Source organism: Ictalurus punctatus, chromosome 1, assembly GCF_001660625.3.
Source record: "Ictalurus punctatus breed USDA103 chromosome 1, Coco_2.0, whole genome shotgun sequence".
In the NCBI taxonomy this organism is placed as follows: Eukaryota; Metazoa; Chordata; class Actinopteri; order Siluriformes; family Ictaluridae; genus Ictalurus; species Ictalurus punctatus.
In genome coordinates, this window is record NC_030416.2 from 3721313 (window position 1) to 3747859 (window position 26547).

At 41.1% G+C, this 26547-nt stretch overlaps 2 protein-coding genes across 4 annotated transcripts; one reads left to right on the plus strand and one right to left on the minus strand.

Annotated features, from left to right (window-relative positions):
• The first annotated feature begins 235 nt into the window (after positions 1-235).
• Positions 236-26547, plus strand: LOC108272764 (glycogen debranching enzyme). The gene is made up of 33 exons (XM_017481473.3): positions 236-497; positions 962-1172; positions 1283-1452; positions 1712-1915; positions 4849-5030; positions 5296-5407; positions 5486-5612; positions 6390-6492; positions 6581-6678; positions 6781-6920; positions 7146-7333; positions 7686-7809; positions 8797-8960; positions 9133-9234; positions 9414-9569; positions 9681-9831; positions 9947-10071; positions 12037-12149; positions 12754-12888; positions 13046-13176; positions 13328-13464; positions 13570-13703; positions 14519-14694; positions 14910-15012; positions 20298-20523; positions 20877-20988; positions 22048-22183; positions 22311-22423; positions 22609-22820; positions 24349-24446; positions 24952-25039; positions 25141-25274; positions 25352-26547. The coding sequence occupies exons 1-33, from the start codon at positions 458-460 to the stop codon at positions 25485-25487; spliced, it is 4581 nt and encodes a 1526-aa protein (XP_017336962.1). The 5' UTR covers positions 236-457; the 3' UTR covers positions 25488-26547.
• LOC128630387 (uncharacterized) lies at positions 15209-19935 on the minus strand. 3 transcript variants are annotated; one of them, XM_053678964.1, is made up of 3 exons: positions 18900-19935; positions 18701-18797; positions 15209-15645 (listed from the first exon to the last, which is right to left on the minus strand). In XM_053678964.1, the coding sequence occupies exons 1-2, from the start codon at positions 19616-19618 to the stop codon at positions 18710-18712; spliced, it is 807 nt and encodes a 268-aa protein (XP_053534939.1). In that variant the 5' UTR covers positions 19619-19935; the 3' UTR covers positions 15209-15645; positions 18701-18709. The 3 variants fall into 3 exon arrangements, with proteins under 3 accessions (XP_053534939.1, XP_053534919.1, XP_053534897.1); XM_053678944.1 differs by having other exon boundaries at positions 15209-18797; XM_053678922.1 differs by having other exon boundaries at positions 18701-19935.

Here is a 26547-nt window from a genome sequence, read left to right on the forward strand (position 1 = left end):
ATCTCTCTAATTAGACACGTTAGACACACCACATAGTTGCATACTAAAACTATCTATGAATATTTTATCGATAGGCTTAACAGGATTTACTCTCCAAGCCTTTAATCAAACACAAACATTCATTCATTCATCTCATGGAGACTTTTCATTACTGTTCCTTGAATCTCCTTCCTGGCTCTTCCTGAGCACGTTCCTTCCTCTTAACCGAGTCTGAAATTTCAGTAGACTCGGGTGTGCCTTTAGCGTTCTCCTGTTCCCGTCTTTGAGGAGGTAAACATTGGAAGGCCACGTGTGCGAATGCACCGTAAACCTGTACGTGTCTCCCTGTATCAACACATAGAACATTGTTCCCTTGTGTCCCTCTTTATCATGCTGTTGCAGACACATGTAAAGGGCATCCTAAAAAAAGAACGATACTTTCCGCCGTGGACAGACCAGAGTGCTTCTGCTCAACGACATGGAGAGACTGGAGAAGACTCTGTTTCGCCTGGAGCAAGGTATGATTAAGAAAAATTATAGCGCTTCTAAAAGGTTACTCTGGAGGTCTTCTTGGCGACAGATATTGTTACTAACCTGAGGTTTGTTCCTTACTCTTCAGTAGTTGGGACTGTCCAAGTCATGCAGTGCAAGCCTCTGGATCGGTGTGGCTTGTATTTTGCACTACCTAAGCATATCTCGATATCTCCTGCACGATCAGAATATCACGTAGTTACAGATTTAGCAGCAGGCTTTGGTTTTTGTTGACCTTTTCTGTTCCATTCCAGAGTTTACAGGTTGTACAGTTATATAAAAATGGGGCTTCAGGAGTTAATGACAGAAAATATTGTAATTTTTTTTTTTTTTTTTTTTTTTTTTTAAAGATAAACACAAGCTCTTTAGGTTAAGGATTTGGTCCAAGACCAAGTACTAAGCCTGAAAAGCTTGTGTTCATAATTTTATTTTTTATTTTTGCCTCATTAAGGCTTCCAGCTCCAGTTCCGATTAGGTCCAACTTTGCAGGGGAAGAATGTGCACGTCCACACCAATTACCCTGCACCAGGGCAAAAATTCAACAGGTGTGAGTTTCGTGTCCTCGGGTGGATCAAGCCCAGTGGGAAGGAGGATGACTCTGACAAGTACTGCAAACTGGACCTTGAGATCGCTGGCTCCTACCAGTATTACTTCGGCTGTGGGTGGGTGTTGGACTCTTTTGAATCACATTTAAGATTCCATTCCTTGAAATGTTTATTTATTTCATGAAATTAAAGCAATCCAAGCATAGCTGTGTTTTTTTTGCTGTCAGGAATGAGGAGAAAACTGGTGGTGGCTATTTTGTGGTGGACCCCGTGCTACGAGTCGGCCTTGAAAGGACGGTTCTCCCTTTGGACAGCATCACCTCACAGACTTACCTGGCTAAGTGCCTCGGGCCACTGGACGAATGGCTAGACCGGCTCAGAGTGGCCAGGGAAACAGGTGAGGATCTGAACAGCATGAAGATCTAGCATGAAGATTATACTGATGAAATGATACTGATACTGAAGTACTATTAGTAGCAGACCTATTGGTAACATTATTGATATGTTGATATGAACGACTGCCGTGGTGAGGTTTAGCATTGAAACACGCAAAAGCACCAAAGATGTGGTATGAAACGTGTAACTGGGTAGGCGTCTAGCTAAAATACAGGTAAAGACTGACACAGAGCATTATGAGTGTGCTCTTTTTGTTATAGGTTACAATATGATCCACTTGACGCCACTGCAGGAGTTGGGTGAGTCACGTTCCTGCTACTCGATTGCTGACCAGCTGAAGCTGAACCCAGATTTCTCCCCACCGGGAAAGAATTACACATGGATGGATGTGGGGAACCTGACAGAGACGATCCGGAAAGAGTGGAACATGGTTTGCATCACAGACATCGTGTACAACCATACAGGTACAAAGCTGACATGACTCCCTCATGGCACAAGAATACCTTTTTACTGTCTTAATAATTGGATGATGTTTGGTAGAACTGGGGGTGGGGTGGTGGTTGGGGGTTTCGTGGTGGTGGTAGTGGTGTCTGGAGACTTAAACCACTAAAGCAGACTTGGAGGACTTTCACGTCCTCCCCCCAAAAAAAAAACCCCTGAGAAAAAACCTACATCCCAGGGTTTTGGAAAGAAATTGTTTAAAAAAAAAAAATTAGGATAGCAAAACCCCTGACCTTTTCAGCTACTGGTTAGAGGCTGAACTATGTGCTGCCAATGCAGAACCAACCTCAGAGCAGAAGAGGTGTTGCAGTGCCAGCTGTCCTGGTTGCATCATTCTTTCATTCGACATTCTCAGCATTCTGGAAGCTCTGTTGCTGTTGATTTGTCGATATCAATCTTAGAAACCTGCCTCATAGAGATGGAATGATGTCGCAGTTGAAAAATAATAGGACAGATGTGATCCGGCAGATGTGACCCCTAGAATACCGTGATACTTTGACTACCTGGCCAGCAAACTACTAGTGCTTGACAATGATGTGGTCTTTTGACATTTCACTGATACTGCCTGGCTCTAAAAGTAGAGCCCGGCATTATCTTTGCCATTACTGTATTTCATTCTGTCCTCTAAGTCTGCTGGGAGGATTCCAACACGCTTTAATCTGGCATGACCTTAGGAAACACCCTTTTGCCTGATCGTGTTGGGATGACTGAAGCGCAGTGCATTCCATGTCCACTACAGTGACTCGTACAATTTTCAGCTACGATGTCCCGCCACTTCATCAGTTCTTGTCCGGGTGTCACGTAGAGGAAAAAGTTTCGGGTTCAAGGTTGTCCATTATGCATACAGTACACTTACATTGTTACTCTGTGAGAAGTGAGGAGTAACAATCATAACCTTTATCTGAAGCGCAAAAATTAAACCAAAAACCCCAACAAATGGACCTCAAGCAGGTTCTTAAAATGGGTCGGAATTAGAATAGGTTAGTAATTAGAAAGGATATACGCTACTTATTGGATTGGATAAAGGTTTCACTGGTACAGCGTCTTTTATGATGACCAAAATGAAAAGTAGACTTTTACATATAATAATTTTAGCATCCAGGCCATTGAATTGTCTTGTAGTGGTATATAAAGTGAGCTGGACACAGGCATGCTATATGAACAGTCCATGCTATAAGAGTAAACGAGTTGGAAATGTAAAACTGTTCGGTTAGTTGACATCTTAAAATACTTGAAAACAGACCAAATGAGTGAGTTGATTAATTCCCTGGAAGTCGTCATGATTTTATCATTCAGGACCTGTTCTTTATAAAACTGAAAGCAGAATGAACTGAAAAGCTTGACTTGTACGACAGTTATAGATTTTTACTGTTTGGTGCTGTTTCTAATGAGGTTAAATGAAGCAATATTGTAATGTTTCATCCTCCTCTGATCCAGATTGCAGTAATTAGCAGAGGAAATGGTCTGAATATAATTTTACAGCACCCATGGTTTTAGCAGCTTTGTTTGCATGTCCTAGTAAGACCCGGACCATCATTACAGGACTTTGATTCGAAGGAATGAATCGCATTATATACCATGCTGAATATTATCCTACAGTTTAAGGTGAACACAGTGAACCCGTCACTGGATCTGGATCTTATCTTTGTGGTGGTGGTGGTGGGAATTATGCAGGAACTCATTATGGTCTTGCTTTTGAAGCAGAACGTCATTAGTAAAAGAACAAGCAAACAAAAATGTTTCCATATCAAATTGAAGGAAGCCATTTATCTTCAGCTTCTGCTCCTTGAGAGCAACCCATCTGTTTAGTTTAATTCTAGCCTTATTTAAACACAGCTGGTCAGGCTAAATTAGGATCTTTAAAAGAAACGTCCATGCTAAACCCCACAGGAGATAAAAACAAGAACTGTGAGCATAAAATGAACCATACATGAAATAACTGACATTCATAAACCTGAAACAAATGAAAAGAAAAACAAAACTGTGAACAACAGAACCAAACCTAGACTAGTAAAATCCACTGGGAACATGAATCTCAGATCGTGAGTCGGTTCAAAAGTGTCAAAACCAGCACTCACAAGACTGATCACTTGCCCTTGACCTGAAATCCAACTCCAACCGAGTTCAGATCTAAAAATAGCACATGGTATATGAATGTAACTTATGCTAGCTATGTGCATGGTGTTACTGATAAACAGACACATTCAAAGATCTCAAAAGTTAATAAAGCTAACCAATGCTAGTTCAAAAACTAGAGTTTAGCTCTGTAGCGTGCAAAATCTGTGTAGATAACGATTTTCGAGAAATAGTTTGAAAAAACTTATCGGCACAATCTTTGAACAAGTAATTGAAGTCTATATCAACCCAAATCTTTCCAAACCAATTAGTCAAGGGGCTCATTTATTCTTAGCACTTGCACACTTGTACATTCATGCAAATATCCAATCAACCAATTACGTGGCAGCAGAGCAATGCATAAATCATATAGATGTAGGTCACGTACTTCAGTTAATGTTCACTTCACACATCACAATGGGGAAAAATCTCAGTGATCTCAGTGATCTCAGTGACTTTAACCATGATGTGGGTGTTGGTGCCAGATGGGCTGGTTTGAATATTTCAGAAACTTCTGATCAAATAACCGCTCTTTACAACCGTGGTGAACAGAAAAGCATTTCAGAGCGAACATGACGAACCATGAGAAAGAAGAAGACTGGGTTACAGGAATCTGATGTTACACTGGGCACAGGCTCATTGATTGGCTGATTGAATGAGCAGGTGTTCCTATCAAAGTGACCAGTGAGTGTATAGACAGATACAGATCTATACTAGATCTATTTGATTGTCCTGTCCACATATGAGCTCCTTTTTGTTTTGTTTTTGTTCTTCTGAGTAGCAGTTAACAGTAAATGGCTCAGACTCCATCCTGAGTGTGGCTACAACCTGGCGAATTCTCCACACTTAAAGCCAGCCTGGATACTGGATCGGGCTCTCTGGCACTTCAGCTGTGACATTGCCAATGGAAAATACCGTGACCGAGGCCTACCAGCTCTGGTTGAGGATGAGAAGCAGCTCACTGTGAGTTTGGGTTGTGCTTACCATGGACATTGGACATAGGGCAGTGGTAGCTCAGTGGTTAAGGTGTTGGGCTACTGCTCAGAAATTCATGAGTTCAAACCCCCTCACCGCCAAGCTACCTTAACCCTCAATTGCTCAGATGTATGATCTGAGCAATTGATAAGGATAAGGGCGTCTGCCAAATACCGTAAATATAATGTAAATGACATACAGAGCACAAGACAACAATTAAGTAAAAAAAAATGAACCACCAATCTTTCTCCAGACACTCCGTGAACTCCTGTGGCAGGAGGTTTTCCCTCAGCTGAAGCTCTGGGAGTTTCTCCAGGTGGACGTGGAAAGAGCCGTGGAGCAGTTTAACAATCTTCTGCAGGCCAGTGAGTGTCTCATCTCGTTACGCTTGCAATGTAAATGTTTCGTGCGACGTTTTGAGGTTTCGTCTTCTTGCACCGTAGATGGCAAACCAGCTGGGACAGAACTGGAGATCAAACGCAAGCTGAAGATCATACAGGATCCACGGTTCAAACGCTTCGGCAACACGGTGGACATGAACGCTGCGCTGGACATGTTTGGCAGGCACACGTGAGTTCCAGTTTCTCACGGGTCAGTACTGAAAGAGCAATGTGATTGGCTGGATTCCCAAGAGATCAAGCGTTACTATGCTTAGATGAATGTCACTGGGTTGACCTTATGTCTTGGGCTGGTCTGCGTTAAGGTGTAGTAGGTAGTATTAGTTTCTGGTGAAGGGTGAGAGAGGACTTCTTTTTAATATTGGATTTGGTCTTGTTTAGACAACTCTTTCAATCATGATCAACTGCCAGATCTTCTTTTCTGATGGTTCCAGCTTAAACTTACTGATGTAATGTTCTATTCATATTATATACTGCATCTCTCAGTCTTAAGTGTATGTCAGAATTCACAGTATTTTAGCTTACTGCGTTTGTGTCTGTAAAACACACTATTGCATACGATAGCTGGCATGCGTTACGCAAATATGTCGTAGAATCATTGGTGAGCCTCAATGCAAGCAACCAATCATTAATAACAAAGCACTTGTGAACAAGACCAACTAGCCAAACATAGCCCAGGAGGCATAACATTACTGTTTTGATAAATTGTTAACGTATATGAGTTCATTAGCTAGTCCCCCAGGGAGGTAAAAGCACCAGTTTGCTGCCCAGTCTTGAGTTGTGGTTACCCAGAAACTTAATTGACCAGGCTAAAAAAAATTGTAGCTAACTTAAAGTCTGGCAAGCTAGTTAAGCAGGTAAATACAGATACACACAAGTGTATAAATTGTCTTTATTTTCTAAACATTACCTTTTAATTTAAATATAAGTTCTTTATACTAATTGACAGGAACGGCCTATCAGCGATACAAGTATGCTGTGATGTGTTTAAGAAGAGTTTGGAGGAGTTGAACATGGAGTGCTATAAGGACATGTACAACCATCATGAGAAGGTCTGTCCTGGTTCACTCTTTCCATAAATGCCATAAAATCCTCCGTGCTACGTTTTACGAACAAGACGTCCTGGTGTTTTTTTCTTAGGCTGTAAACTGCATAGTGGAGACTATGAGATATGAGCGTCTTGCAGCAAATGGTCCCAAACTTGGCTTGGTGACCAAAAAACATCCTTTGGCACCGAGGTAAGGGTTTAATGAGGTGATGCTTGATTTGTCGAGCCACTGAACCATGCTTAGAACAAATCTTAAATTAGTCTTTTTTTTTTTTTTTCTCCCCCAATGCAGATATTTCACCTTCCCATTTGAGGACATGCCAATGGAGAAGGAGGAACTGCTGCTTCAGAATGCAGATGATGCATGTCACCTCCAAGCTCACAACGGATGGGTGATGGCGGATGACCCTCTCAGGAACTTTGCAGAACCAGGTGGAATGCAGTGTCTAGATTCACTCCTAGTTTCATCTGTAATAATCAAACCTGGTCCACAGGAACCCCTAGTCAGTGCAAATGTTTGCACCCAAATGCCATTCTACCAAATGCCAATCAAGACTTGGAGACCACCAGTGGAACTGGAAAATTGGTTTAGATTAGTCTTTTCCATGTCTGGCTTAGGATATTCTAGTTGAACTTGTTAATTCTTCCTTCTGCCAGGCTCTAATGTCTACTTGAGGAGAGAACTAGTCTGCTGGGGTGACAGCGTGAAGCTCCGCTATGGTGGTAAACCCGAGGACTGTCCCTATCTGTGGGAGCACATGAGGAAGTATACAGAGATAACAGCTAAACACTTCTGTGGTGTACGGTTGGACAATTGCCATTCCACACCTCTACATGTGGCTGAGGTGTGTTTTTTAATTTTTTAATTTTTTAAAAATATAAATTCCTGATAGTGCATACTCAATACTGAGATATTCCACATAATGTTAATTTGAGGTATTATATCAAAGGGGATGTGATCAGTAGTGCTGTGGCATCTAGTGCATTTTTAAACTTGTAACTGTTGGCACATTATTTATTAGCACTTGCATAAAGTATTATGTTATGTTTTAATGTAAAAAAAAAGAAGAAGAAGTACTTCACCAAAAAAAGTTGTAGGTTCTGAAACCAGACTTTTGGTAATTGATTCCCTAATTAAGCACAGTATTGGGACTCGCATTATGGACCCATTATGATGTTTCATATGTTGTGTTCTAGGCAATGTTAGCTGCTGCAAGGGCAATCAGGCCCAATCTGTACGTGATAGCTGAGCTGTATACCGGTAGCGACCAGCTCGACAATACCTTCGTTAACCGTCTGGGGATTACGAGTCTCATCAGAGGTAGAGAGAAAGACTGGAAGAGGACTTTGTCTACGCATGATGTTAAATCCTTCTCCATTAATACATGTGTTGGTCGATTGTACTAATCCAATTGTAATGTACTGATGTGTCCCCAGGTTTAACGCCCTGGCTCCTGGGCTTCCCTTTGTTCAATTTGCACACCTTCTCATGCTAATGCTCTTTGCATGCCCTTTGCATTTCTGTTCTTATATCTGTTCATCATCGCTTTAATCTTGCTGCCTTGCCTGGCTTTATGGCTTTATGGCTTTATGGCATGCTGAGGCTCACTTGTGAGAGCATGCTGAGCTCTTCACGAGGAATCAGGACAATCTTGACAATCTCAATCCAGTCTTCGATTTAGCCTCTTCCACCAACAAGTTGCTGGTGTTGGAGCTGATTCCAGTGACAGTGCCTAATCTCATACTTTCCCCAATCTCAAAATTCCTAATCTTGAACTCTTCCGACATTTTCTACAATGAAAGAACTAGTTCTTGTCTGCAAAGAGTGTTTGGTCTACTGGCCAGCAGGGGGCAGGGACCAGTTATTGTTTTTATTCTCTTTCAGCTTTCAAAAGTCTGAAGATAAATACTGTAAAATGCAGTTACCTGGCTCAGATATATCAGAAACTGGAACACAAGTTATCCCTTAGATTGAAGGCTGGATTGAAAATCCCCATGTTAACAACTTATGGCCTCGACCAGTGGTCACCGACATTGGATATCTACAGTATGTTCCATCAGAGTTCAGATCCCACCTGTATCTGACACCTAATCAAGCCAAGCAGGATACTGACAAGGCATTGATTTAGCAGGATTAACTGGGTAAGAAGATGGCTTGAACTAAACTCTGTGGAAATGTAAGCCTGCTCTGCAGAAGCAGGGTTAGTGCTCATTGTTGTAGTCATGAAATATAGACAAGCCATCCATGGCCATCATGCCATCCATTGAAGTGAACCTGTCCCCTGACGTTGACTGTTTTTTGCTCCAGAGGCAATGAGCGCTGGGGACAGTCACGAGGAAGGCAGACTGGTGTATCGCTTTGGCGGAGAACCTGTTGGTTCCTTCATCCAGCCCAACCTAAGGCCTTTGGTTCCAGGCATAGCACATGCTATGTTCCTTGATGTCAGCCATGACAATGAGTGTCCTGTCCAGGTTAGTAAAGAAGGAGGTTGCATGAGGCCTGTACTGAGTACATGAGTTATCTAAACAATGTAGTAGTGCTAGAACAAAAGTTGGGTTGGCTAGCAAAATAGAGATCTGATTGTGCTTTTTGTAGTGAACAACTGTCGCATTCTTGTTGCACTTTATTTTTCATTTGTTAAAGGTCCGGTCCGTGTACGACTGCCTCCCCAGCTCTGCAATTGTGTCTATGGCGTGTTGCGCCACAGGCAGTACTAGAGGATATGACGAGCTGGTTCCTCATCAGGTAATGAATATAGCAGACTCTACTTGCTAACACTTACCCAAGCTAGTCTTGACTTGTAATGGAGTGTTATTTCGGTCTCAAAATAAATCCGCTGATTTAAAGCTAGAATAGTATTTAGTAGCTGGTCAACTCTTTGGTGAGTTAACATTTATACGCAATTTGTAATTTTTTTGCATCAGATTTCAGTGAACATGGAGGAGCGTCTGTACCCCAGATGGAACCCAGATGCCCTGCCTTCATCTCCTGGGGAGGTGAACCTCCAGTCAGGAATCCTGGCAGGGAAGCTGGCACTCAACAGGCTTCACCATGAGCTGGCTGAGAAGGGTTTCACACAGGTCTGCATTACACTTAAGGCCTAAACAAGCTGGACTTTGATTTTTTGGTATCTTGAAATGAGAGAATTTTTAGAGAAAGACTTTGTTTTGGGCATGTGTGTTTTTTTTTAGGTCTATGTAGACCAGCTGGATGAAGACATTGTGGCTGTAACCAGGCATTGTCCAATCACACACCAGTCTGTTGTGACTGTATCTCGAACAGCTTTCAAAAACCCCAAAACACACCAGTACAAGGAAAGACTGTCTCCCATGTTCATACCAGGTCTGCCTACCATCAATCTGAATCAGACATGTTTGAGTTATGGAATTTTGAATGAATATTTATATTTATGATAAATTGTAATTGATCACTTGCTACACACACTGCTACTGCATAGGCCAGATAAATGAGGTGATCCTGGAGGCTCGTACAGTTGAGAGAGACACTGGCCCCTATGTGAAAGATGAGAAGTGCATAAACGGCATGCCTGAGTACACGGTGGAGCTCAAGGAACAACTCCAGGTAACCTGAGACTGAGTGACCAACACAGCAAACCGTGGGCAGGATTCCATCAGACCGTCATGTCAGCTGAAAAGAACAGCATGCTGTAATGGTTTATAAATAGTTTCAGAGGCTCGGACCTGTAAACAGTAGTGAGTTATCTTAATTAGAACTATAATCCCAATTCTGAAAACGTTGGGACAGTATGGAAAATGCAAAAAAAAAAAAAAAAAGAGTACTTTGAAAATTGCACATTCTTAACACATTATTTGATGATTTTACTTTGTGAATTCAATTTATTTTGAAAATATACTCATTTCAAATCTGATGGCTGCAGCACACTCCAAAAAAGTTTGGACAGTCGACTGTTTATCACTTTGTAACATCACCTTTTCTTTTAATAACACTTATTAAGCGTTTGGCGGCAGAGTGAAGACACCAGTTGGTTAATTTTAGTAAGTGGAAATTTCCCCCATTCATCCGTTATGCATTTCTTCAGCTGCACAACTTTACGCTGCCTTTATTGCCTAATTTTGCGCTTCATAAGGCGCCACATTATGCCACAATCGGAGACAAGTCAGGACTGCAGGTTTGGCATTGTTCTGCTCTGGATGGCGGCATATGTTGCTCTCAAATGTGTACATATCTTTCTGCACTAATGCTGCCCTCACAGATGTGCAAGTTATCCATGCCATGGGCACGGACACACCCCCATACCATGACAGACACTGGCTTTTGGACCTGACGCTGATAACAGCTTGGATGGTCCTTTTCCTCTTTGGCCTGGAGAACACAATGGCTGTTTTGTCCAAAAACTATTTGAAATGTTGACCACAAAACACGGTTCCACTGTGCTACCGTCCATCTCGGATGAGACTGAGCCCAGAGAAGTCAGCTGTGCTTCTGGACAGTATTGACATATGGCTTCTGCTTTGCATAACTTAACCTGCATCTGTGGATGCAGTGGCAAATGGTGTTGATGACAAAGGTTGACCAAAATCCTACTGATTTGTCTTTGGGGAATGTTGTTCTCAAAGTGTTGGATTATTCGCTGACTCATCTGTTGGCAGATTGGTGAGCCTTGAGGACTAGGCCTTCAATTGTTGGAGTAAACGATTGCCTCACCTGTTTCACATCACCTTCTTATTTCAACTTGTCACATCGCTATCAGTCCTAAATTGCCCCGTCCCAATTTTTTTGGAATGTGTTGCATGCATCAGATTCAAAATAAACGTTTTTCTTTCAAAAAACAGTTGATTACATAAAACATCAAATACCTTGTCTTTTTTTAATACGTTTTTGTTGTTGTTGTTTAAAAACAAGTCAAAGTAGCATTTTCCATTCTTTTCTAACTTTTTCAGAATTGCGGTTGTAAAAACTGCACAAAAATGACATATGACATGAATGGAGAATTTTCAGAACCTATAAATGTGCAACATGGTGCTGAAAATGGTGCCCAATGTTCTGTTTTAGGTCCCTATTTTTCTGCTTTTACATCCAGCCTCATATATATGTAACTTACAAATAAATGTTGGCTTTCACTTATGTTTACTTGGTTATATTTATATAGCGATTTTCTAGACACTCAAAGCGCTTTACATAGTATGGGGGGGATGGGGATGTGGGGGTAAATCTTCTCAACCACCACTAGTGTGTAGCATCCACCTGGATGATGCGATGGCAGCCATAGTGTACCAGAACGCCCACCACACACCAGCTATTAGTGGAGAGGAGCGAGTGATGTAGCCAATTCAGAGATGGGGATTATTAGGGGGCCGTGATGGATAAGAGCCAATGGGGGAATTTCTCCAGGACACCGGGGTTATACCCCTGCTCCTTTTACGATAAGTGTCCTAGGATTTTTAGCACACAAGGTATGTAAAATGTATAGTTTTTACTGTCACATGGCAAAAAAACTAATCAAAATATTATTCAAACCAAGGAGGTTCTAGAATCGCAAAGGTACGTTTTTTTTTGTTTTGACAGCTTAAAGACAGCCAAGTGGTGAAACAAGGAGATGCCACAACAAATGCTGGCAATGAGTTTGTCCAGGAGATCGTGTTTGATCGTCTCACTCCAGGCAGCGTGATTGCTTTCAGGTAAACACATGTCCATCTGACACTGACTATTTAGAGAATTGTTATGGCCTCCAGGGATGATTCCTTCTTTGGCCACTAGCGTGCACCCTGATTGTTGTTACAGAACTACATCTTCTGTTGTCTTCCTCCATTTCGTGTTTTAACCATTCCCATGCGTTTAATTTTCCTGATTGATTTGTGCTCCTATTTAAGTTCCCTGGTTTTTCTCCTCAGTTGCTGGAGCATTGCTTCAAGTTCTGTTATATTTGTGGTGTTGAGGTCTCACAGTGGTTATTGTTCAGTTTAGGCGCGGTTTGCTTTTATTTGTCTTTTTTCCCTAGTTGTACTAAGTTACTGATAATCCTGTTTCCTAGTGTGTTTGTTTCCCTGAGCTTGTTCCCAGTGTTTGTCTGCAAATGAAGAAGCCGTGCATCATTTTGTATCTGCCTCTCAGGAGTGCCTCTCACCATAGATCTGTGCTTTGTTCACCTGAAGTGTGAACTAAGGCCAACATTTGGGATAGTGCTTTACATTCAGTAACTGTTCTCTTAAAATAAAAAAATGTAAAAAACTATCATGGCTACCATGTTCATGTAATCACTAACCTGTGGCTAACCTTGTGCAGGGTGAGTCTGGACTCAGAATCTCAGGACTTGGTGGGCTTCCTGCGTACTCAGCTCTATCAGTTTAATCGTCAGTACAAATTGGGCAGTCTGACCGACCCAGATGTTCCTGGCATCCTGAAAACTTCCCTGCAATTGTAAGCATACTGAATTCATCCTGGTTTTCCCCCTCAGTTTGAGGAACCTCATTATTTGTTGAAGTTGACTTGGGGTATGTGTGTATAATATAATATATTTTATTTAAACTGTGATTGTTGTCACAGTGCATGTTATGTAATGTTCTCTACACTGAAGTCTCATCTCTAAACTGTCCTTGGCTGAGCTGAATGTCTTGCTGTACCGCTGCAATGATGAGGAGCGGGAAGACAGTGGAGGATGCTACAATATCCCATCCTGGATGTCCCTAAAGTATGCAGGTCTTCAAGGTACTAAGGACCGACCTACAACTTCCTTCTTTTTGAAATAAACTTCTCTTTTTGTTCTGGAATACAAGCGTCTCCTGTTATTGTGTGTTTTTTATTATTTTTATTTTTTATTATTATTTTTATTTATTTATTTTTATTTTTATAAATACAGGGTTCATGTCAGTACTTTCCGACATTCGGCCCAAGAATGACCTCGGCCACCCCTTCTGCAACAACCTGAGGCAAGGCGACTGGATGCTTGACTACATTAGCTCTCGTCTCATGAATAAAGACGGCGCTCTAAAGGAGGTAAGGTGCAGAAGCATGCTTTTCTTCTCTTGTCCACCATTGTATTCTACTAAGAGTGCCTATCAAGTGCCTAAGAATTAGTCTTACATTCAAGGACTGTCCTAGGTGGGGAAATGGTTCCATGCCATATTTGCCTACCTAAAGAGAATCCCACGCTACCTCATTCCATGTTACTTTGATGCCATCATTGCTGGGGCATACACTACAGCTATGGATGTTGTCTTCAACAAGATGTCGAGGTTTGTCTTGCATACTTTTTTTTTTTTTTTTTAGCTTTTTACTTTTTTCTAGCAGCACATATGCCAAATTTTTCCAGTTTCACACTTAAAAATAGCAATTTTGGGAAGACCAGTGTACCAATAACATTTTCAGTCATTGCTATGATGCATGCTTCATTTTATCTGGGCTTTTATTTTATTTACTTCCTCATTTCGATGTGAATATTTATTGTATTTTCTTGCTTACTTTTAATGTGTTTATATTGTCTTGTACTTCAGGCCTCACCTCACTCTGATTTCTTGTATGTGATCAATATAGTATACATTGATCCATCCATCCTCTTGGCAATCCACTGGCATACCTACCAACCCACAAAACAGCCAAGTCACCCATCCATCCATCTATCCACCCATTCATCTACTCATTTACCCATCCATCTAAGCTTCCAGCCACACACTGCCCTGCCAACCCATCCACTACCCTGCCATTCATTCGACCACCTACCAACCCATCCATCTGTCAGTCCATCCATCCACTCACCTACCTATCTAACCACCAGTATACCCACCCACCTGGCCACACATCCATCTTATCATCCAACTACCACTGACCCACTAACCAATCCACTAATCAACACACCAATTCCCATAAATCCCTCCATCCATTCTTCCATCCACCTGCCCGCCCAACCAACCATCAGTACACTCTCAAAACAGGTCGCTCATCCAGCCCCATCAACCCATCCATCCAAATACCAAAAAAATTAAAGTGGAGCAGGAATTGCATTGGGATGTCTGTGTACTGTTTATTCTGATTGGCTCTGTTAAAATGACAGATTTGTGCAGTCTGGTTCAACCCTGGTGAAGCAGTTGGCATTGGGCTCAGTGCAGATGTGTGGTATGGGTCCTGTGCCTGCTCTCCCTGCTCTTTCTCTAGCCCTGCAGGATGTTCCGCATCGCCTCAACACAGTCACCAAGCAGAATGAGCAGTGCTGTGCGTCACTGGCTGCAGGTATCATGGCTTAAGGCTCGGTCAATGGAGACAAGACAGACCATGTCTGGATAATGCCAGATCATAAGCATGTTTGGTGTCCAAATTTTGCTTAGTAGTTACAGTATACTAAAACCTTATATTTCTGCACTGGAGCTAATATCTCTCTGTTAACCAATTATCATTATGTATTCTGTAGAATTGAAGCTTTTTGAATTTTTGTTCTCCTTATACAGGTTTGCCTCATTTCTCGTCTGGGATTTTCCGCTGCTGGGGCCGAGACACGTTCGTAGCCCTGCGTGGCCTCATGCTGGTCACTGGAAGACATGTAGAGGCAAGGTACACTTCAACATTTAGGTCTGGTGTATGTAATATACAGGCCAACCTGGACATACTTCATCAACAAAATGTTAACCTTGTCACCAGTGAATTTTCAGGGGGGCTTCAACATGCATTGCTAACCTAGTCTTTGATGTACATTTTAGAGATCTAGATAGAGTACAAATGGCACACCACTGAAGCGTTCACCTTAAACTGGTTTTCAATTCAATTCAATTCAATTTTATTTGTATAGCGCTTTTTACAATAGATATTGTCTCAAAGCAGCTTTACAGAAATATCAACACGGTATACAGATATTAAAGGTGTGAATTTATCCCAACTGAGCAAGCCACTGAGTGGCTACGGTGGCAAGGAAAAACTCCCTAAGATGTTTTAAGAGGAATAAACCTTGAGAGGAACCCGACTCAGAAGGGAACCCATCCTCATCTGGGTAACAACAGATATTGTGAAAAAGTTCATTATGGATTTATATGAAGTCTGTATGGCGTTAAGAGCAGCCGTAGTCCCAGCAGTCTGGAATTAAAGAAGATTTGAGCTCCATCCAGAGGCAGAAAGGATCTGGATCTCTAGTATCTCCATAAATTCGTGTGGGGCTCGGCGAAAGGAGAGAGGGAGAAAGTAGAACAGAATCTAGTCAGGGTAGGCTTGAGTAAACAAATACGTTTTAAGCTTAGACTTAAACACTGAGACTGTGTCTGAGTCCCGAACACTAATAGGAAGACTGTTCCATAACTGTGGGGCCCTATAAGAGAAAGCTCTTCCCCCTGCTGTAGCCTTCACTATTCGAGGTACAGTCAGATAGCCTGTATCTTTTGATCTAAGTAGGCGTGGCGGATCATATAAAACCAAAAGGTCGCTTAGATATTGTGGCGCGAGACCATTTAGTGCTTTATAGGTTAATAAGAGTATTTTATAATTAATGCGAGATTTTACTGGGAGCCAATGCAGTATTGATAATATCGGTGTGATATGGTCGTATCTTCTAGTTCTAGTTAGGACTCTAGCAGCTGCATTCTGGACTAATTGGAGCTTATTTATATTCCTACTGGAACATCCAGACAGTATGGCATTACAATAATCTAATCTACAGGTGACGAATGCATGAACTAGTATTTCCGCATCATGTAGTGAAAATATGTTTCTTATTTTAGAAATATTTCTGAGATGAAAGAAGGCTATCCTAGTAATATTATCTACATGAGCATCAAATGATAGGCTGGAGTCAATAATCACTCCAAGGTCTTTAACTGCTGCACATGATGAAACAAAAAGACCATCCAGAGTAACCATGTGATCAGAAAGAATACTTCTAGCTACACGTGGGCCTAATAAAAGTATTTCTGTTTTATCAGAATTAAGCAGAAGGAAGTTAATTAACATCCAATATCTAATGTCCTTTACACAATCCTCAACTTTACTAAGCTTATGTCTGTCCTCTGGCTTCGCTGAAACATACAACTGTGTATCATCAGCATAACAGTGGAAGCTAATTCCATGTTTACGAATAATTTGACCTAGGGGTAGCATTTATAAAGTAAAGAGCAGTGGGCCTAAAACAGAACCCTGTGGAACTCCAAAAGTAACCTCAGTACGCATGGAGAATTCACCATTTACATCTACGAACTGATAACGATCGGTGAGATAAGACCTGAGCCAGGAGAGGACTGTTCCCTTAATACCAACAACATTTTCTAATCTATCAAGGAGAATAGTGTGATCTATAGTATCAAAAGCTGCACTAAGGTCGAGTAACACAAGCAGCGAGACACAACCCTGATCATAAGTCAGTAGAAGGTCATTTACTACTTTAACTAACGCTGTCTCTGTGCTATGATGAGGTCTAAATCCTGACTGATACAGTTCATGAATGTTATTCCTATCTAAGTACGAGCATAACTGCTTTGCTACAACCTTTTCTAAAATCTTAGAGATGAAGGGGAGATTTGATATTGGTCTATAGTTGGACAATTGAGACGGGTCAAGATCAGGTTTTTTAATCAAGGGTTTAATAACTGCTAATTTAAGTGATTTAGGTACATAGCCACTGCTTAGGGAAGAATTGATTATATTTAGAAGTGGCTCAATTACTACTGGACCAATCTGTTTAAACAAACATGAAGGTACGGGATCTAGTATGCAAGTTGATGAATTGGATGAAGAGATTAATGTAGCTAGTTCGGTCTCTCTAAGCGGAGCAAAACACTCTAAACATTGATCTGATATTGCTACATTGTCATGTAATGGGTTTATTACAGTACTGTCCAGTTTTAATTTAATGGCCTGTATTTCACGTCTAATATTTTCAACCTTATCATTGAAAAATTTCATGAAATCTTCACTGCTATGTAATGATTGAGTGTTTCTCTCTGTAGTGGTTTTATTCCTAGTTAATTTTGCTACTGTGTTGAAAAGGAATCTAGAATTGTTTTTGTTGTCTCCTATTAAGGTGGAGAAATAGATTTTTCTAGCATCGCCAAGAGATTTCCTATATTTCAGTAGGTTCTCCTTCCATGCTGTTTGAAATATCACCAGTTTGGTTTGATGCCACTTACGTTCTAATTGTCGAGTTGTCTGTTTTAAGGTAGGCGTTTGATCGTTATACCAGGGTGCTAATTTTTTTTTCTCTAATTATTTTCCTTTTGAGTGGAGCCACTCTATCTAGCGTGTAGCGGAGTGTTGACTCCAAGCTTTCAGTCGCCTGATCGAGTTCTGTGTGATCTGACGGTGATCCAAATCTAATTGATGTTTCTGCGAGGTTATTTATGAAGCTCTGTGCAGTAGCTGATGTGTAGGTACGTTTTACGCGGTAGCGAGACGAGGTGGAAATATTATGATCAATACGTATTATGAACGAGATAAGATAATGGTCTGAGACAACTTCAGACTGCGGAAAAATGATAATATTTTCTATACTTAGTCCGTATGTTAGTATGAGGTCAAGAGTGTGACCACCATTATGAGTAGGCCCGATTACGTTCTGATTAATCCCTACTGAATCTAAGATGGACACAACCGCTATTCTTAGAGGGTCTTCCAGGTTATCAAAATGAATATTAAAGTCTCCGACGATTAATGCTTTGTCTACAGACACAACCAGGTTTGAGACAAAGTCTGCAAATTCACTAAGAAATTCAGTATATGGCCCTGGGGGTCTGTAAATAATAATTAGAGGGATTGACTTATTTTTTGTGGCTACATAACTTATACTGGTATAAAGAATTTCAAAAGAACTAAATTTATGCTTAGGTTTTTGTGTGACGACTAGATTTTGACTATGGATGAGTCCAACACCTCCTCCTCTACCAGTTGAACGAGGCTGATGTACATAACTGTATCCAGGAGGACTGGCTTCATTTAATGCTATGTACTCGTTTGGTTTAATCCAAGTTTCCGTTAAACACATTAAATTACATTCCTGATCAGTAATGATGTCGTTAACAATAAGAGCCTTAGACGCAAGAGATCTAATGTTTAATAGTCCTAGCCTCAGATCAAAAGTGCTGGCTGTGCATTCAATATGATTTAATTTTATGTTAATTAGGTTACGAAGATCGACTTTCCGAGATTTTCTATATATTTGAATAGCTCGGGGAACAGACACAGTCTCTATAGTATGTATTACCTTTGCCGGATTTTTAGTTGAACATTGATTATACTGAATGTTATTATTGGAAGATGTACTTACGGTAGGCAGTCACTTGGAGTGTAGCGCCTTGGAAATGTTGTCTGAAAGCAGTTCCGCTCCAAGGCTGCTGGGATGCAGGCCATCAGGACGAAACAACCTAGGACGCTCCCAGAACAGATTCCAGTTATTGACAAACACCAGATTCTGCTCATTACACCAAGAGACTAACCAATCATTTAATGCTAGAAGTCTACTGAACTTTTCTGCTCCACGTCTGTATGTGGGAAGAGGTCCAGAGACGATGATCTTCGCGGTAGGTGATCTGCCTCGTACCGTCTCGATCAGGCTGGAGAAGTCCCTCTTCAGAACCTCCGTCTGCCGCAGCCTGGTGTCGTTCGTCCCCGCGTGCAGCACAACCGCTCCAATGCGCTCGTCCTTCTTCAGGATCCCGGATACCTGCGCAGCGACATCAAGGACACAAGCACCAGAAAAACAGTGTGTGCGCACCTTACCTTTAGATGAGGCTACACGGACGTTCCGCACAATTGAGTCCCCGACGATCACAGTGTTGGGTCTGGTCTGGCGGAGAGGGGCGAAGCGGTTCCTGGTTGGAATCTCGAACACCGGAGGTGGAGAAGGTCCAGCCCGCGCCTTTTGCCGCTGGTTCACCCAAGGCCCGAGGTGTGTTGGCGCCGGCGTGACGGAGACCACGGCTGGGAAAGTCCTAGGTGCACGGTCCCTGCACAGAGAAACACACGGCGTAGAGGGGCTGGGAGTGGAAATACCACGCTGTGTGCTTACCTTGGATATGTGAGCAGAGGCACAAGATGTTTCCAGCGCAGTTTGTCGCTCCAGCAGCTGGGCCTGCTTGTCGAGTAGGCCGCGGATCTGCTTCTCCACATCCTCCAGTTCCAGCCGCACCATGTGAAGCTCAAGCGAGTCCTCATCTGCACTCAAAACCGGAGAGACAGCAGACATATTTGTTTGTTTGCTTGTTTGTTTGTTTTTTAAAAACAGAACAGCGGTAAGTGAGAAATGTGAAACGTAAACAAGGCTAGCGGTAGGTGATGCTAGCGGGCTACAGGCTACAAGCTAGTCGCGGATGTTTTGTAAAAAACAAAACAGAATACAGATCAAATTTGCGACAGCGCAACGTTACGATTGTTTTATTTAACGTGGTGTCAGTTATATTTGTATAACGTAAGGTAAATAATTTTAAAGTATAGAGATTAGAAGAAATTAATGTAAATTAATGTAATAGTATTAGCTCGAAGGGTGCTGCTTCCTCAGTGACACTTCAGGTTGCCAGATCCCACAAATGCCAACAGGGTTAATGCTCCTAGCCCACTCATGCTTGCCAACAAAGCCCACAAGTTTATGGTTTTCATAAATTGATTTTCCTTTGCATCTCTTAGCATCTGAGTCAATAATGTAGCATGAGCTGTAGTTTCAGGTTTTTCACTGCAATATGACTGAGTTGCCTTACTTGCTTAAAACATTGGATGTAATATTTTGAAATGGTGCTAACATCAGTGACTTTGTTACAGTCTATCAGTGACTATAGCGAATTCACATTACCCCCCCCCCCCCCCCCCCAATAATGAATAAGCATTAAAACTGGATAAACTGTTCATATTAAAATAAACATTCACCGCAGGAACATTATCCTGGCCTTTGCTGCTACTCTAAGACATGGCTTGATCCCCAACTTGCTTGGTGAGGGCACAAAGGCTCGATACAACTGCCGGGATGCCGTGTGGTGGTGGCTGCAGCGCATCCAGGACTACTGCACTATAGTCCCCAATGGTGTGGACATCTTGTCGTGCCCCGTGTCACGCATGTACCCTACAGACGAGTCTGAACCCCAGCCTGCAGGCACTCTGGTAAATCTAAGGGAATTGTGATGTTTACATTTATTAATTGGGCAGATGGTTGTAGTCAAAGAAGACAAGTTAGATCCTTACTTAGGGGCACATCAGTGGTTCTCTGATGGTCCTGGGTTTTTAATTTTAAGTCTTTTTAACATTAGCGCAGTACTTTTAACTACTTCCTCTCAACAACATGCCTGGGAATGCCAGGCTGCATTCTCAAGTCAAATGAAAAGTGTAGCACTGGATGAGATTTATTCTAATACATTATAATATATTAAATATTTTATAAGCTTCTAAGTATATTGAATGTAATTAGTTTATTATTATTACTACTAATAATAAATAAATACATTTTATTTTCCCAGGACCAGCCTCTGTACGACGTCATCCAGGAGGCAATGCAGCGCCACATGCAAGGCATTGAATTCAGAGAGCGGAATGCCGGGCCACAGATCGACTGCAACATGAGAGATGAAGGCCAGCCAAGTTCTTAAAATTACAGTATTTAAATGGCCTTGTAAAAGCTGCCAGATAAGTAAGCAATAAAACTCTTGGCCGCATACTGTTATAGGAAAATAATTAACAGTGAAGAGGATCATTTTCCTTTAACAGCATGTCCCAAAATGTCTTAATCCTTTTCTACCACGCCAATATACCAGCGATTTATTTATATTTTATTAATTCAAGAACACATCTTACTTTATCAGTATATAGCTACATTTAAAGTCCCTTTTAAGTGCCTTGCAGCGTAATTCGTTGTGTTGACATAATTTTCACTGAAACAGGAAGTCAGGGTGGGACATATCAAGTGGATCCTCCTCCTTTTTTTAAATGGCCGATAGCGTTTAGCTTACCTCACATCCGGGCAAATTTGTACTTCAGTTAGTACCATGTATTTTTATAACGTTGGGGGCGGGACACTTCATATTTGATTGGACAAAAAATCTGATGAGAAGCTGAAGTGCAGAATGATGTCGTCAAAATTGTTGATCCATATTGGTGGTAGAGAGAGGCTGTACATTTCGAATGCAAATATAATATAGATAACCTTAAAGTGAACATTAATACTAAAAGCCACAAAGCTTCAATTTTGATTTTATGGGGACTTTTAATGTTAAACAAGTTAGTTCCTGTTATAATAATGTTCTAACACCAATAGTTGAGTCGTTTCCTCAACAGCCTCTGTTTTTTACTTTCTTGAAGTTTAAGTTAAGAAAAACTTTAAAGTCACAGCAAAACCTCGACGGTTACGAAGAGTTGACACTGGACACTTTCCTCACAGTAAAATTCATCTACAGCCAGAAGTGCTGTAGAGCTGCTATAGAAAATTAATCAGCCGTCTTCTGACGCCTTCTGAAAATTCAACGACCCTTTTGGAATATTAGAAAGCAGTATCTACTGGACAAAATCTAATGAATAGTGAAAACCACCGTACAATTGACTTGTACAGTCGAGTATAAATTCACTTTAGTAATATTTTATTTTGACTGACACTTGACCATCAACCATTGTTTCTCCTCCATTTGTAATTTCCAGGATTTAATGTTCATGCAAAAGTAGACCCAGAAACAGGCTTTGTATATGGGGGAAATCGATTCAACTGTGGGACGTGGATGGACAAAATGGGTGAGAGCGACAAAGCAGGGAATCGTGGGATACCGGCAACGCCTAGGTACTGCAGCTGTTCTTTCCTTCCATGGTGTTCAACAATAAATGAAATGAAATTTGGGGGGTGGGGAGGGCAATATGGGATGTAGAAAGCAAGTGGCCTCTGTTTTTGTGGGGTTTTTGTTTTCCAGAGATGGCTCTGCAGTGGAGATCGTGGGTCTTTGCAAGTCCACTGTGTGCTGGTTGTCCCGTTTGAGTCAAAGTGGTCACTTCCCTTACTCTTCCGTCAGTGTCCAGAGAGATGGTGTGTCTTCTCACATTTATATCCTGAAACACTTGAACATTTTGCTCAGTATGAGAGTCATCATGAATCATTACTGACACAATAAAGGAAATTTCATTATGCCTCATCACCACTGTGTGTGTGTGTGTGTGTGTGTGTGTGTGTGTGTGTGTGTGTGGGGGGGGGGGGGGGTTCACCTTCTTCAGATGAATCTCGCACTGTGTCGTACGAGGAGTGGAACCGTAGGATCCAGGATAACTTTGAGAAGATGTTCTATGTGTCACCTGATCCAGAGGAAAAGCATGAAAAACATCCAGAGCTAGTGCATAAAAGAGGCATTTACAAAGACACCTACGGTGCCTCCAGTCCCTGGTGTGACTATCAACTCCGGCCCAATTTCACCATCGCCATGGTGGTGGTAAGCGCATACAGTGGGCTTTGAGTTCTATGAAAATATCTAATTTCATCAGTTACATAAGGAATAACACACTCAGGGGCGTGTGCTGTTATAGGAATGACGGGTGTGGTATGGGCTGACATGAGCAGAGTTACAGTTACCACACTGAAGTTAGGTTAATTATTTTCCTCTAATGTCCCAATTTACCAACAAGTAGTATTTTTTTCTTCCTTTTATTTATTTAGAAATGTGTGCTGTGGAATGTCAGTAAGACAGGTTATTTTGTTTTTCTTTCTATTAAAGTTAATTAAAAATAACCCAGAGCTTTTACTTTAGAGTCAATTATGTATAATGCACATGAATATAAACCTGTCATTTGAATCAAAGCCGGCACTACTGTCAGAGATTCTGTCATAAATTAATCAACACCATGCTGTGTTATAACAAACAACTACTGGTCAGCTGTATTATTATTATTAATAAATACATGGATGGATGGATATATGGTTCAATGGTTGTATGGATGGATGGTGAAATGAATGGGTTGTGGAATGGATGGATGGGTGAGTAGATTGATGAATGGATTGTGGAATGGATGGATGGGTGAGTGTATTGATGGATGGTGAATTGGATGAACGGATGGATGGGTGAGTGGATTGATGGATGGTGAAATGGAAAATTGTGGGATGGATAGATGGTAGAGTTGATGGATTGTGGAATGGCTGGATGAATGATTGGATGGATGGGATGGGTGGGTGGCTTGTTGGTTGGTGAAATGGATGGATTGTGGAATTGATGGATGAATGGATGGGTGGGTGGCTTGTTGGTTGGTGAAATGGATGGATTGTGGAATAGATGGATGGATTGTTGGATGGATGGATGGATTGCGGAGTGGCTGGATGGGTGGGTGGCTGGCTTGTTGGTTGGTGAAATGGATGGATTGTGGAATTGATGGATGGATTGTTGGATGGATGGATTGTTAGATGGATGGATGGATTGCGGAATGACTAGATGGGTGGGTGGCTGGCTTCTTGGTTGGTGAAATGGATGGATTGTGGAATTGATGGATGGGTGGGTGGCTTGTTGGTTGGTGAAATGGATGGATTGATGGATGGATTGATGGATGGATTGTTGGATGGATGGATTGCAGAATGGCTAGATGGGTGGGTGGCTGGCTTGTTGGTTGGTGAAATGGATGGATTGTGGAATTGATGGGTGGGTGGGTGGCTTGTTGGTTGGTGAAATGGATGGATTGTTGGATGGATTGTGGAATTGATGGATGGATGGTTGAATGAATGGATGGAATTGAAACCTATCTGCAGTCTCGGGTTATGTGGCCATCTGTACATTGATCATTTTGTCCGCTTTTGATAAATAAGAACAATAACAACTTGTCTGAATTCTGTAACAAGTTATTTATGTGTTCACTTTTTTTTTTATATATATTATTTATTATTATTATTTTTTTTATAGTCGGACCAGACCTTTGGCCCCTCTGGAGACACAGTGCTGCTTGTACACGCTGGTTACCGTAGATTCTGTGTTTCAGGCTCCTGAGCTGTTTACACTGGAGAGAGCATGGGCAGCTTTAGAGATTGCTGAGAAGAAACTGCTTGGGCCACTGGGCATGAAGACTTTAGATCCAGAGTGAGTGTAATTAACATTTTTAAAAACATAAATTGTGGTAATAAGGCCACCTCGAGTCACTAGAACAGCTTCAGTGCACCTCAGCATCAATTCTCTGGAGCTGTACTGGAGGGAACACCGTTCTTCCAAAAGATCAGTTTTTAATAAATGTTTGTTATTTAAAATTCAACACCCTGGACTTTAAAAAAAAAAAAAAAAAAAAGCAAACAAACCAAAAAGCAAACATAAGATTTTTCTGAGAGTTGTTTTTATCCCATTGTTTATAAACTGTGCAAACAAAATTATTAGAGATTTAGGTAAAACGTTTCATGCATCTTTATCAGAATTATAGTGTATGCAGTTAGGACTGTTTTTGTATGCTTTGTTAAATATACTATATACGTGTGTATATAAATTGTATTTCTATTGCTAAGCTTAGTGTATACCTTTCTGAAAAATTTCTTTTTTTTTTTTTTTTTTTTTTTTTTTTTTTTTTAATATCTGTTTATAATTCAACATTTCACAGTGACTTGGTTTACTGTGGCATCTATGACAACGCCCTGGACAACAGCAACTACAACATCGCCAAAGGCTTCAATTACCACCAAGGACCTGTACGTCCCCTTCCTACCACCTTTAACAGCACATGAGAGAGAAATTATCGATGATCGAAGTATTTACTGCCTTTCCTCCTTGTCTTTTGTCCTTTTATCAGGAGTGGCTTTGGCTGGTCAGCTACTTCTTAAGAGCCAAACTGTACTTTGCCAAGCAAATGGGCCAGGAGGTATACAATCAGACTGTGATTCTGGTCAGAAACATTCTCTCAAGGCATAACGTCCACTTGGAAAGGTACACCAAGAGAGCTCTAAAATGTATTTCTCAAACAGTTTAGGAAAAGCTGAACTTTTTTATTGTGTGTATTCTAGATCTCTCTGGAAAGGTTTACCCGAGCTGACCAATGAGAACGGACAACACTGCACTTTCAGTTGTGAGACACAAGCTTGGTCCATTGGCACGATTCTTGAAGTCCTGTATGACCTTTGCGATCCTGAGGACTTGTAGATTTGTTGTTTTTCATCTTAACAGCAGGATGGATGTCCTGTACAAGCCACAAATGAGCCGTGAACTCTTTTCTTGTTCTTTAACTTCCTCATTTCATGCTTCAGGAACTATCTAGACCCCAGTAAAACAAACGTAGTCCGAATGTAGCCCATTAACCAAGACGTGTCTGCTCTCCAACATTTGCTTCAAAGAACTGAAGTATCTCCCAACCAAACCAACCATAAATCCTTGGCCGTACATGCTGACTGAAGAAGTAGATCAAATGTAATCTACTGTAAAAGCAAGAGTGTTTAATAATAAGCACATAAAGTCTAATGATATATGATCGAGATGGTGACAAGAATTCTAATAAGAATAAACATCGAATAAGAGTAACATATTGCTGTATGAATTTTTAATTGAACAATATGGCTTCCACACTCATTATTCAGAGGCTTATAAAATAGCACTTGATCCAACACGTTAAATATCTCCTTTTATTTTATGTCTGCACATCATCCCATGTGTCCATGGGATGTAGGCTGTTTTTCTGTGACTTTAGTTGACTATTTCGACAACAATACTGTGCACGAAACTCCCAATTTACAGTATAAGTAAATATACATTACATTTTATGTAATGTATATTTAAGTCCCTTACTACTTTAGTAGTATTAAGTCCCTTACTACTTTAAATAACGACAAGGTTTCGGCGTTAAACACCGCTTAATGTCTACAAATGATGTATGCGCGGTAGTCTCGATCTTAGAGAAGTGCCATTTTAGAGGCGGTCCAAACATCATGCTTGATTGGAGTGTGTTAAATTTTAATCTCCTGGGAAAACAAAACAGCATCATGAAAAATGGTCCATGATATTGCTTCATTATTTGTTTTTTTTTGTAGTGTAATCAAATTGTTCTTTTCTTTATTTATTTTTTGCATGGAATTTGTCTTTTTGCTGTTTGTTCAAGCACTATATTAACTTTTCTTTTTCTATTTGTGATGATACAGTCCTCACCTCCTAGTCCACTAATGACTTGGAATAAAAATCTGATGCAAACTCATGCATCTGCTCATGCTAA

What these genes read in the sequence shown, in the direction of transcription:
- LOC108272764 (XM_017481473.3), top strand. Translation starts at nt 458, where the DNA reads ATGGAGAGACTGGAGAAGACTCTGTTTCGCCTGGAGCAAG. An exon ending in CAGTATTACTTCGGCTGTGG is followed by an intron (nt 1,173 to 1,282) that starts GTGGGTGTTGGA and finishes TTTTGCTGTCAG; the next exon opens with GAATGAGGAGAAAACTGGTG. An exon ending in GTCTCCCATGTTCATACCAG is followed by an intron (nt 9,832 to 9,946) that starts GTCTGCCTACCA and finishes GCTACTGCATAG; the next exon opens with GCCAGATAAATGAGGTGATC.
- LOC128630387 (XM_053678922.1), bottom strand. Translation starts at nt 19,618, where the DNA reads ATGTCTGCTGTCTCTCCGGTTTTGAGTGCAGATGAGGACTCGCTTGAG.